General features: G+C 41.7%; 1 protein-coding gene across 2 annotated transcripts in view; it reads right to left on the reverse strand.

Annotated features, from left to right (window-relative positions):
• adcy6a (adenylate cyclase 6a) overlaps window positions 1-12,357 on the reverse strand; it is a 29,972-nt gene that overhangs the window by 2,894 nt on the left and 14,721 nt on the right. For both annotated transcript variants that reach the window (XM_029435431.1, XM_029435432.1), the window contains exons 4-23: window positions 8,116-8,265; window positions 7,588-7,709; window positions 6,343-6,454; window positions 5,903-6,030; window positions 5,633-5,791; window positions 5,362-5,503; window positions 4,682-4,810; window positions 4,565-4,593; window positions 4,101-4,248; window positions 3,896-3,993; window positions 2,886-2,973; window positions 2,676-2,792; window positions 2,269-2,427; window positions 1,947-2,122; window positions 1,632-1,658; window positions 1,482-1,511; window positions 1,263-1,395; window positions 653-916; window positions 235-439; window positions 26-150 (exon numbers count right to left, since the gene is read on the reverse strand). In XM_029435431.1, coding sequence (XP_029291291.1) covers window positions 26-150; window positions 235-439; window positions 653-916; window positions 1,263-1,395; window positions 1,482-1,511; window positions 1,632-1,658; window positions 1,947-2,122; window positions 2,269-2,427; window positions 2,676-2,792; window positions 2,886-2,973; window positions 3,896-3,993; window positions 4,101-4,248; window positions 4,565-4,593; window positions 4,682-4,810; window positions 5,362-5,503; window positions 5,633-5,791; window positions 5,903-6,030; window positions 6,343-6,454; window positions 7,588-7,709; window positions 8,116-8,265 — 2,541 coding nt within the window. The remainder of the gene's footprint in view (window positions 1-25; window positions 151-234; window positions 440-652; window positions 917-1,262; window positions 1,396-1,481; window positions 1,512-1,631; window positions 1,659-1,946; window positions 2,123-2,268; window positions 2,428-2,675; window positions 2,793-2,885; window positions 2,974-3,895; window positions 3,994-4,100; window positions 4,249-4,564; window positions 4,594-4,681; window positions 4,811-5,361; window positions 5,504-5,632; window positions 5,792-5,902; window positions 6,031-6,342; window positions 6,455-7,587; window positions 7,710-8,115; window positions 8,266-12,357) is intronic.

Here is a 12,357-nt window from a genome sequence, read left to right on the forward strand (position 1 = left end):
ATAATAGTTGTTAAATGACACCGACCTGTATGCAGTCAGGCACACCCGTGCTGTCCATACGACTGGCCACATTGACCGTGTTTCCCCAAATATCATATTGAGGCTTCCTCGCACCAATAACCCCGGCTACCACTGGCCCGATGTTCAGACCTGGGAGATGAAGACAAACGTTAACAATGGCAGCTTTGTAAACTTTAAATTGATGTGATTTCCAAACATTTGAATCTTGCTTACCTATCTTCATCTGGAAGTTGTTGAAGGAATGCTCGTTGATGTACTTCATCTGCTCCCTCAGTCTCATGGCGTAGTCGGCCAGTGCAATAATGTGTGAACGGCCCTCCTTGTCGTAGGTGGAGTCATTAAGACCGGAGGCTGCCATGTAGGTGGAACCAATGGTCTTGATTTTCTCTAGCTGCCTGTACTTGTCTTCACTGATGATCTGAGAACAGATAGTGATCACATTTGTGAAATGTACACATTTAAAAAATATATAAATTAGCATATAATAAGGGACAGTTCACCCCAAAGTCAAACATGCGTATTTGTCCTGTGAGTGTGTCTTTCTGTTTATTTTATTCCAAGGTGAATTGCCCCTTTAAGCAGGTAAACAGATGCAGAATGACGGCGACGCACTGATCTTAACAAACTTTACCTCATCGAAGTCAGCGATGATCTCATTGAGCAGCCGGAGACACTCCACTCCCTCGTTGTTGGCCTCCAGCTCCACGTAGAATTCAGAGAAATTGCTGATGGAGGCGAACATGACGGCCACACACTCACAGGACTGGTAGTATAGCTCGTCGTTACGCCGCTCACGCGCCAAAAAGTGAGCAGCTACGTCCTTGGGCAGAATATTATGGAGGAGGCGACGGTTGTAGGCCTGCAGTTCCTCCATCTCCTCCTTCTCCTCTGTGGCCTGGGAGTGGAGGTGAAGGTTTGATTAGATATATTCAGCTTTTATTTATTTATTCTTATTTAGTTTATTTTGGTTGTTTTCAACGTATACAACCCAAATTTATGACTTGAAGTTTTGACAAACCAAAGCAGGTTTACAAGTCTTATAGCTTTCTTCTGATATCTTGATTTATGAATACTGTATTAAAATGTCTGGCAGGGTCGAGGTGTACACAGATATTCTATTATTAGAAGACATTAATAAACTGAGACAGCCCAATCATCTTCATCATCTTTTGCAGCTGTGGAGCGAGTATGTTTCTAGTTCACGTGGTTAGATGTCGCCCTCTAGTGGACGATGCACATACCTGTAATTTCCACAGGAAGTCGAGGCGTGCAGTAGATTCAACCTGCTGGGCGTGCAGGTACAATGCCAGGACAAAGACTGTGAGGATCACTGGAGTCATGACCCTCAGGGAAACTTTGGTCACAACAAATGGGCTGCAAAGTGACGGACACGTGGTCACATTAATGGGGAAAAAGCTTTGAAAAGATCAGACAAAAAGTGTCACTGAATTAAATCTTACCACTGGTTTGTAGTTTCATTGAAACTGGACCTAAAAGGCATAAGAGACATAAACAAACAAACACTCTGGTCAATACAAATAAAGCAAATAATCCTTATAATATTAATTTATTAAAAGTGTTTATTTTGAAATACACATTTAGATTCTTACCATTGAGCACTAGTTTCATTTAAATCACTAAAAAGGAAGAAAAAAAAACATTAGAACAAATAATGAAATATACAAAACTCTTAAATTTATCTAAAATAAATAGTATATAACTTCAAATGTTTACACCATTAAATTCCTACCTGAGAGTATAACTCACAGTTAGCATGTTATAAGCATGTAAAAACACATTTTCTCATCTGGGCGTCTAAAAAAACTTCAATACCCAGCTTTGAAAAACAAAGCTGTCCGGTTTTACACAAACAACACTATCCTGTGCCCTCCTCTGCATTAGCATCCACAGCCTGCGGCACTTACATGGCATTGGAGGTGACAAAGAGGTCTGCATTGTCAAAAAGTGCTACTTGTGGCCACTCCACCAGCAGCAGGAAGGTGAGCTGGATGAGCAGCATGAGGGCGAGCTTCCCTATGCTGCTGATCTGCAGGAACACCGAGCAGGCCAGCAGCGTCAGCAGCACACTGTAGCAGAAATACTGGAGAGCAGCATCACAAAGAGGCATTATCAACAATAGATCTCAGAAAAACACAAATGCAAATGTGACATTTCATTTTCTGAAAAGGTTCGACCAGTCGCGTAGGGAACACAAACAGTGAAGTGATGATATAACAATGAACTCACCTCAGGAAAGGGGCAGGAGGGGCCTGCGCTCGGACAGATCTCTAGACCCCCTTCAATGGACACATTCAAGCTGCGGATCAAACAGGGCGTCACCAGCGCTGCAGAGGTGTTCAGCTTCTCGGCAACGCATTGTGCCAAGCTCTTGGTGTCACAGGCAAACTGCAGTGAAGCCACACACACACACACACACACACACACACACACACACACACACACAGTATGTTTGAGTTTTTGGAAATGTTTGGATCACACGAGTCAGAGTCAATCGTACGCAGCCACCACTGGAAACTTATTAAACAAATAGTATAATACTAATAATATTGGTGCAGCCGTATTTTTATCTGCAGCTTTGTTTAAAAGGAATGAATAAACATAAAAGAAAAAGGGAAAGGTCTCTTGAATCTTACCATATTCACAAAGGCGGAGATGAAAACCAGGATGATGGTAAATACTCCGATCAGGGTGCTGTTGGTGCGAGACTGGACAATCTTCTTTGAGACAGTCTGCATTGCAGCCGGAAAGAGCTACAAGAGGAGGGGAAATAAAAAAGTGAAGACATTAAACAGTGAATGGCATATTTGCATAATATCTGTTTGTGTTTCAAAAAGCTCTGCTACCTTGATGCATGAATATATGGCACAGATGAAAAGGATGTTGGCGAGTATGACGAAGATACTGATGTAGATTCCCAGCATGACCGGGGTGCTGCAAGGAAGAACACACAAATACAGTTATAGAGAAACATTGAGGACGCTCCCACATCTAACCTGTTCGGTGTGAAAGCTGTTAATCAAAGTCTGTGTCTGTTAGAGAGGATTGTTTTTGTTGTTACATGAATTCATAAGCTTAACTTCATCATTCGCTAAAAGTGAAAAGGAGGATCATTGTGTTTAAAGCTCCCTCTGATTGGAGTAATCTTCCTGTAAATATTGGATCCATATCATCGTTCAAAATCACCCTGTCTTCTTACTATAGGATCAGTTGTACATGTCCATAATAACGCCTCTATAATTATGCTTTTAACTTTTATTACTTAATGCTATCACTGACAAGACTTCACTATAATCTATGAATGAATGATCAATGTTCATGGACTGTTAGGAGTATGATCTCTTGATTCTTTACGTCTTATTGTTATTTGTAGTGTGTAATTATCTTGTTTTGTTTTGTGTAATTGTGCTGGTATTGTATTATATTCTGTGAGGACCCCCTTGAAACGAGATGGTACATCTCAAGGGGTTATACCTAATAAAGAATGTCTAATAAAGGGAGTTCAAACACAGGTGCGCTGAGCTTGTGTTCTACTGTACATTAGTATTTCATTCATAAAACGTGACACACATCCAAACAGTAACTCTCCACCTGTGATATTATGGAACAAAACACCTTTTAAGACCTGATTAAACACAGACAAAGTCTTGTTGCAGTCTGGACTAAACATTCTCACAAAAAAACACATAAAGTTCACAACATGCAGTAATTTGATCTCCTCACGTGGGGTGAAAGTCACCAAAAGTATCCAATGAGCTACCTTTAAGTCATTACCTGTAAGGTTCTCTAAGGTCAGAGTGAACATAAAGACATCATTTATTTTCTACTACAGTATGTAGACGTGTGAAGTACTCACTGTGGAAAGATAACGATCTGTATGAAGGATATGAAGCAGAACACTAGCAGAGAACACGCAACATAGCCTCCAAAACGATCGTCCACCTTCTTGGAATACTGCAGGAACAGGAAACAGCAGAAGAAGAAGAGCGTCAGATATGAGCCGCAGCCTCCTCTATAGGTGAATTATATTAAAGGCGATAATTAGAGGTTTTAGTTTGAACCTTTTTCTCCAGGCTGGACGTCTGGAAGGTGAGCAGGAACTTCTTAACGTGATCTTTTCTCAGCTGGTCAATGCTGCGAGCATCAATGGCGCGCCCCAGAAATTCATCCACCTCGTCCTCCGGGTTCATGGTCTCCTGAACACCCCGGCTGCAAAACGATGAATGTTGTTAATTTCAATAAAATACATTTAATTACATTTATATGGGTGATGCTGCCAGTTGAAATCCAGAAATATTAATGTGCCGAATGATTTCAGTCGTTGGATGATGACAGCTGACAGCTGGAAGGCAGAACTTGCGCTGAACTGTGATTGAGGTAATCTAAAAGTAATGTAAAGTAATCAAGCTACATTATTTTAATATTATCATACTTTGTTACTGACTACACTTAGCAATTGTATCGGAATACATATTCAAAGTAACCTTCCTAACCCCGTGTGTAAGCATCAAGAGTCCGTACTCACTTGTCTTTACTGGAGCTCTCATCAATCCCCTGAAGAAGAAAACAGACACGACATATGAGTGTCACAGAAAAGCTGCAGCCCGGCTCCACCAGCATGAAGCAGTGTGTTGGTTCTCACCATTTGTCTGAAGACTTTGGAGTCTTTGGTCCTGGAGAAGGTTCTGTCGGGGACCCAGCGTGGCATCAGACCCTCGTTAGAGTTGGCTCTCGTCCGCTGCATCTTCGCCATCATCGCCTTCTCCTCCTTCTGCTCGGATGGAGGAACATGAAGGCTCGACCAACTGTTCTCATACTCATAATATGAAAAGTGACTAAATACACTCTTAATTTTATTACGCCCACGAGCGTACAGTCGGTTCAGGATCTAGAAAGACTCCTTCATTCACAACTCGGTCCACTCTCATGTAAGATAATGTTGTTACACATGTCACCTCAACACCAGCTGAAAGCTTCGAGCCCCCGATGTGTGGGGATGTATCTGTTAATCAGTTTTAGGAAGCTTTGATCGATGTGTCATTTAATGTTGTATGTTTCATAACATATAACATGTGTGTGGTAGTCTTAACGTTACACATTGTTGGGGTGGCATAAAGGATGTGCTAAAAGGCTAATGTGCAATAATCATAATCATCATAATCAAAATTAAATATAAAGGAGACAATTTCAAATTTAAAATACTCATAAAAGCATATAATATGTATTAATATGCATTATTGTTATACATGTGTTTTGTTCCTATACAGCATACATAACAAACCAATTATATCTTTACTGATCTGCTTGTTTTTGTGCACTGACCCGTTTCTGGCTGCAGCCGAGAACCAGGAAGGTCTCAATGCTGTTCTCCTTCAGATACGCGTTCCTCTCACCTCCAAAACCTGGTTCCACCTCATAGTCTCCATTAAGATACTGCAACGTGGCCTTAGTGATGTGGATCCGCCTACAAAAAAGACAAAAAGACAAGGAATTGTATTTAAAACCTGTGTGTGAGCTTTGAAAACAGAGAAATATCTTTATGTAATATAATATGCACACACACAGGTCAAGAAATATTGTTTATTTCCCTCACCCTGCTTTGCCTCCTGCCTCCATGTGATTGGCCAGCGTGACATCGTTTGACCACACGTCAAACTGCCACTTTCTGAGTCCGAGCACGCCGCAGTGCACGCGCCCGCTGTGAATCCCAACACGCATGTTAACGTTGACGCCCGTCACCTCGCGCACCAGCCTGCAGACACACAGCTGATCAGAGTCTCCTCCAGGATAAAAACTTTGCAAAAGACATCAAACCAACAAAGTACAAAACAAACACACACATACAAACACTATTTCTACTCACGAGATCGCCTCTATCATGTCGACGCCCATCTCCACACAGCAGTGGGCGTGGTCCGCCCGCGGTTCAGGCAGCCCGGACACACAGTAGTAACAATCACCCAAAATTTTAATACGAAGACAATGATTCTCCTGAGAAAGAGAGAGGAGGGAGAACAACTTGGATGAACAATGAGGTCCAAAATGTATCTGAGGAAAAATAAATAAATAAAGGAAAAGTTTTGTGTCATATCTGTCTGTTAAAGGGACAGTTCACCCCAAAATCCAAATGAATACGAATGACGCTACAGCCACGATTATCTTTATTTGATTTGAAACAGTTTCATCTGGATCTGGTAATAAAATCCGACTATCAGCACCTTTAAAGCAAAATGTCCTTAAATGTCAAACTACTCCTTTAGAAAACACAACAGACGTAGGAGAAAGGACGCTGCGGATCCTCACCGATGCCAGCTTGTCGAAACGAGCAAAGAGTTCATTGAGTGTCATGACAAGCTCCTGAGCCGTGCACTGAGAGGCCAGGCTGGTGAAACCCTCGATGTCTGCAAACAGAATACTGAGGACGGGATAAAAGAGGTGAAAACACACGATTAATCTTCGACGACAATAGAGTAGAAAGTGGAAAAGGGAACATTAAAACACCTTCACATAAAAACAAGATAAACAATAAAAGCTAAATTAAAAAGGACAACCAGTTATCGATGGTGAGGGCGAAAGGAAATGAATGAATGAAAGTTAAAGAAATAGATATAAAATGAATCAATTGAATTTGGTAATAAATCTTTAAAATGACCAAGAATTACAATTAAACAGTTTTAATGCAGCAACAAAACAAAGTACCACCATTGTCAAGATGCCTGATCCAGCTATACGAGTCAAGATCGGCCCGATATCTGATAGAAGTACTGGTGCATCGCTAGTTTAGGCATTCGCAACTGTGCGGTTCTGAGGATCCTGATTATATTTCCATCACTACGCAGCAGCAGAACAATATTGCAGTGTGCTACTATCAGGGCTGCTGACCTTGAGAGAGGCTGGAAGTCTGACCTTAAAGTCTTCTGAAGGATATCTGTGCCAGTGTGTGTGTGTGTGTGTGTGTGGGACTGTGCGCAGTGTGTTTGCTCAGTGCTGTAAATGAATGTGTGCTGAAGCTCTCCATCTTTGGGGATTATCTTATCTTGGCTGCTGGTGATTAAGTATTCCCTCACTAGTGTTAATTAGCCTCCACTCTGCCAAACCTGACTCTGACACCGTGAGCGCGCCTATATGTGTGTGTGTGTGTGTGTGTGTGTGTGTGTGTGTGTGTGTGTGTGTGTGTGTGTACAAATGTGTTGTGAGTCTTCTCAGGAAGAATCAGAGAAAATGTTTGTTTTGTGTTTCATTTACAGTGCTTGTGCACATATATTTGCGTATCTGCAGTGCCTTCCAACCAACAATCTGTGAAATAAGACAAAATGTGTGTGTTTTTTTAACATTAAAGCATGTCGACAGGTTCTAGTAGAAACCTGAAATACAAGTATGAAGCAGGATATTTCCCCTCTAATGCTTTGAGACATCATAGTACTTCATATCACGTACTCAAGGGGGCTCGTACACAAGTATCACTACTGCTACTTTAACAGAAAACAATGTGGATAAAGTGAGTGAAATGTTAATTCATGAAATAAAGCACCAAGTGTCCCGGCTGACCTGACATTGTCGTGTTTCTGGATGTAGATTTTATGAAACATCATGTCTTCCTTCTTGGCATTGATGTCAGCCTTCATCTCCATGGCAACGTGCCTTGGCAACACTGAAAGCAACAGACGTTCCTGGAAACAAAACAAAAAAAGAAACAAAATTGTGTCATTCACAATATTAATGTGCAACGTGTCAAGTGTGTGTTTTTATTTTAATCACAAGGCAACATGTTTGAGTTTATTTTACTTTGTTTATAGTGATACAATAGGAGATATACAGTGACAATATGTACAGAAAAACTGAACGGAGCATAGTAATTATAACAAAACAATAAACATAATAATTATTATGATAATCATTTAAAACAAATCCTAAAATAAATCATTAAAAAAAAAAAAAGATATCAATCTTTTAGTGTCCACATGAACAAAAGTCGGAAGAACAAATTTCTAACTCTGTGAATTGGGACCGTCCGAGGAGCACTTGAATGCAGCATTATTCACAAATAGACAAATGTGTGTCTGTGTGCCGGCCGACCTGTTGCTGATTCTCCCTCTGCAGGTGAAGTCTGGCCTGGATGTATCCTCTGGTCTCCTGGAAGGCTTGTCTCTGGGAAACCTCAGCGGGGTAGTGGGTACAGATACCAATGATGTTAGTGCACAGGAAGATCAGGACATTAGCGCTCACCTGGAGAGACGAGAGAGGAGGAGGGGGGGAGGGGGAAGAGGTCGTCAAGATACGAGAAAGGAAGGAGGATACCTTGAATCCTGTGCGGTAACGGAAGGAGCGAATGAATCATGTTTTATGCATAAAAGTAAGCAGGTGTAAAATAAAATAGTTCACCGATAATGCTCTCTCATCAGACGAAAGATACATTTCTCATGTAGCAGTGTTGTTGTCCTTACTGAGAGAGAAGTCCACAGGATGTAAACATTTAAACTGTGTGTATAAATGTTTAAAAAAGGATGCCAGGATGTCATTCTTGTGTGGATTTAACCTCATAGTAAAACTGGTTTCACTGACAGTGAGATTAACAGTGATGCTGACAGAGATAACGTTAGAGATACGCAGTACATCTCAAGTGCTTCACTTTACCTCGAGATAAAAAGTAATAAAACATGAACTGGTGACAGCCTTTTCTTGCACTCGTTGTAAGGGTTACATTATGATACTCGTGGCGTGCATTTCATTCCCCTGTTTACGTCTTTTCTCAAACATTTCTGTTCCCTTTCTCTCTCAAGAGACTCAAAACAAACTGTGTGTGCATTGAGGCCCCTTCACACTGTGGGATTTTGGGCTGTCTGAGACAAAAGCTGACAATTGTGAGAGAAACACAGAAATTCAGGTCCAAATTCTTACCATGCGACTGCTGCTACGACCCACGTCTACAAACCAAACAATCAGAAAGCACCAGAACACACCGGTCTGTACCAGGGCTGGGTTTAAACCTTCTTCCGATTCAAATCGCTCTACATTTGAATGATCTGATATCACTATTTTTTAATAATGCACCAGGTTAGAGGGTTCCTTGTACAGTATATTAGTATTGTAACTGAAAAATGCCTCATTGAATCGAATCTGAAATCAAACTGGTTGTTTTGGAAAGACATTGTTGTAAACACACCAGTTTGATTTCGCTTTGTCGCACACAAATCTATGTAATTAATCCAAGTGGTTCTGTTAATGCTACTCTCATACCTTGCGTACCTTCAATTCACACCACAAACACAACATAACACATGCATAAAAATGATAGCTCTTGTTATAATAAAAAGTTGCTTTAATCACAATCAGAAGAATCTAAATGTTTCTTTCTTTTGTAAACCTTGGTCTCCAGAATGGCTATAAAACCAGATGACTCTGTTACTTAAGTGCCTTTAGCTGTTCAGATGGATCGCTCTTCCTCAGATATTCGTCACTGCTGATCCTCGAGTGTTTTGATCCCCATGTTTCCTGTACTTTTTGAAATTTCCCTGGAAGATTTATACAAAAAAGGTGCATAAAAGCAGTCTAAATGTTATAATTCAATCAATCTAAGTGTTAATATCGTGTTTACAGTAAAGATGAACAAGAGATGACACATTTAGAATGGTGCAAACATCAAATGGCCCATGAAGAGAGTTTCTTATGTCCTAATATTAAATCAAAAGAAACACGTTTTAGGGAACTTCTATGTAAACAGAAGAGCCTGAATGAATGGAAATATATATATATATATACTGTGTGTGTGTGTGTGTGTGTGTGTATATATAAAAAGAATAACAAGAATAACAATAGAGGATAATGGTGACGTAGTTTACAAAGTGTCACAGACACCAGAATAGAAACAGATGGGTAATGGAGACATGAGTTCAAAAAGAAAGTAAACAAGGCGTGTGGTAAAAAATAGACCAGCAGCATAATGGACAACACAGATAAAATGAAAGAGTGACAGATGTTGAGGGTAGGAAGGAAATAAGTGGAATGGAGCAGGATGAGGAAGAAAAAAGACAATGTGAGGACGGCGAGAGTAAGAAGAGCGTAAGTGAGTGAGTTCTGCGGAGAGACAGCGGGACAGATATGGGCCACAGTGACATTAGGCAGATGGCTCCTAGCGCTCAGCTCTGTTTACATTACTCTCACTGATCAAGCAAAAACAGCCATGAGACAAAAGTGAAACCTGCAGCACCATGTGTGTTTACAAGTGAATGTCAGTCTGTCTGTGTGTGTGTGTGTGTGTGTGTGTGTGCGTGTGTGTGTGTGTGTGTGTGGACTCTCAGACTTCAAAGTGTGTTGTCTCTCCAAATGCACAGAGCTGCAGCTACTGTAAGCATTTATCTGTTGAGATTCACTCGACGTGCGTATCACACTCCATGCGTCTGAGCTCACAGGCTCAAACTAATTACTTGCTTTTCTCAAGAGGGCAAGTGCTGGTGGGTTTGCAGAATACACAGTAAGGTCCTGTGTTTACACAGCAGCACTCCGCCTCTTTAGAAGCTCTGCATGGCGGCGTTTACCTTCTACCTGTACACGCCGCCACTGCACCTGCACCTCTGTGCTGAACGACACACTCATTTATCTAAACTCTACGGCCGGCGGGCCAACTGCTCATTTTGAAATGGCCCGATTTACTATCGTTTTGCTCCAAACTTTTCTGTACATGGCTCACAATCAAAAAGGTTTGGCCCCCCCCTGAATCTCATCACTTATTCCTGCTCAGCCTGTGCTGGTTTGGCACCATTATAATCACACCACTATGCATCATGCTCTGCATTGAGTCACCAATATGATTACGGATGACTGAAAGGGCTATGTTCGGTTTGTGGAGACTATAAAAAAGAGGGATTGAACATCTAGTCTTTTGGAACATCACCTAGTTTGTTTGTTTTTTGTGCCATAAAAGCAGTCGTCATCTCCTGGGGGGGACGGGGGGGGGGGACGGAGGGGGGACGGGACAGCCAGTCTGTGGAGAGGACCTTGGACTAATCCCTGGATATCAAAATGGCATTATGTAAGAGCTGCTCTGATCTAGACAGGACAGTAAAAACAGCAGTACACATAACGTAGATTAAAATGTATTTTTTCCACGAAAAGCCCCCCCGACAGCTGAGGGAGCATGTGCACGCTTCATCAATAAATGGTCAGCATGGCTCTGTGGATGCTTTTCTGGTGGTGTGGGAAGTAAATACAATATTCACCTGCCCTCCAGTGGTAACGCCTCAGCATCACCACTTCTTCCCCCCCACCCTCCGAGAGAAATGATAAATAAAGGTTTCTGAATGTTCCATTAGCGCCTCTCATCAGTGCCTGCTCGTCCAACTCGAAGGCAGTGACTTCAGAGAGGTGATGATGTTTGGGCCTCATCACCTCTCTGACGTTACTGACGAGAGGCGCTAATGGAACATTCAGAAACCTTTATTTATAATTTCTCTCCTCCTTTACGATGGATTTAGCACGGCAGGCATTTACTTTAGCGGGAAGTCTCTGGTCCTGACAGTGAGTCTATAAACATTGACTTTTAAGGTCATCAGGTCCCTTTTCAGACTGGGATAGAGTGTTCTTTGAAGGGCAATGGGACAGAAGGTTGACTGACGCAACATATAACAGCGTCCTACAAGATGGACACAAATGTAATGCACCTGGATAGGATTAATAAAAGCAGCTATAATAAATACTTTATTTCAACAATGGACCACATGGCTACTTGGAGAATTATCACCAAACTATGCAGCTTCCCTCAGCTCTACAGAGGTTTATAGCATCTTTTAGCTCATTGTCTTGGTTTTCTGTCCCACAACTCCACTGTTTTGGTTCCCTCTCATAGCATCATGCAGCAGGCAGACCAGCCCCCCCCCCCCCCCCCAACAAGAAAAACAAATATAGTCCGTCTGCGCAATGAAGTAATTAAACAAGCCTCTCCCAGACAGACAGTAGAGTGGGACTAATGGTGTGCACTCACAAGCCAAATCCATTTCAAACCAAACAATCTTAATCAAACTGACTGAGGTTTACAGATTGTACACCGTCCTTCTTGCAGAATGTCAGTCGAGTATCTCTTTCCTCCCCCTCCTTCAATCCCCCCCCCCCCCGCCCCCCATCCTGCTCGCCATCGCACTTAACAATACTCAGCCAACACCCAGCACTGATCACAGGAAGGTGTGTGTTTGTGTGTGTGTGAAATTAGTCGATCTTAACATTTCCCCCAGACACATGTTGCTACTGCACCGCTTCATTTACAGACCCGTTACAAGTCATTTAACAGAATGAAAAGTTCAGAGGTTTTAAAATTAAATTAAATAA

The sequence above is a fragment of the Cottoperca gobio genome, chromosome 7, assembly GCF_900634415.1.
Source record: "Cottoperca gobio chromosome 7, fCotGob3.1, whole genome shotgun sequence".
Classification (NCBI taxonomy): Eukaryota; Metazoa; Chordata; class Actinopteri; order Perciformes; family Bovichtidae; genus Cottoperca; species Cottoperca gobio.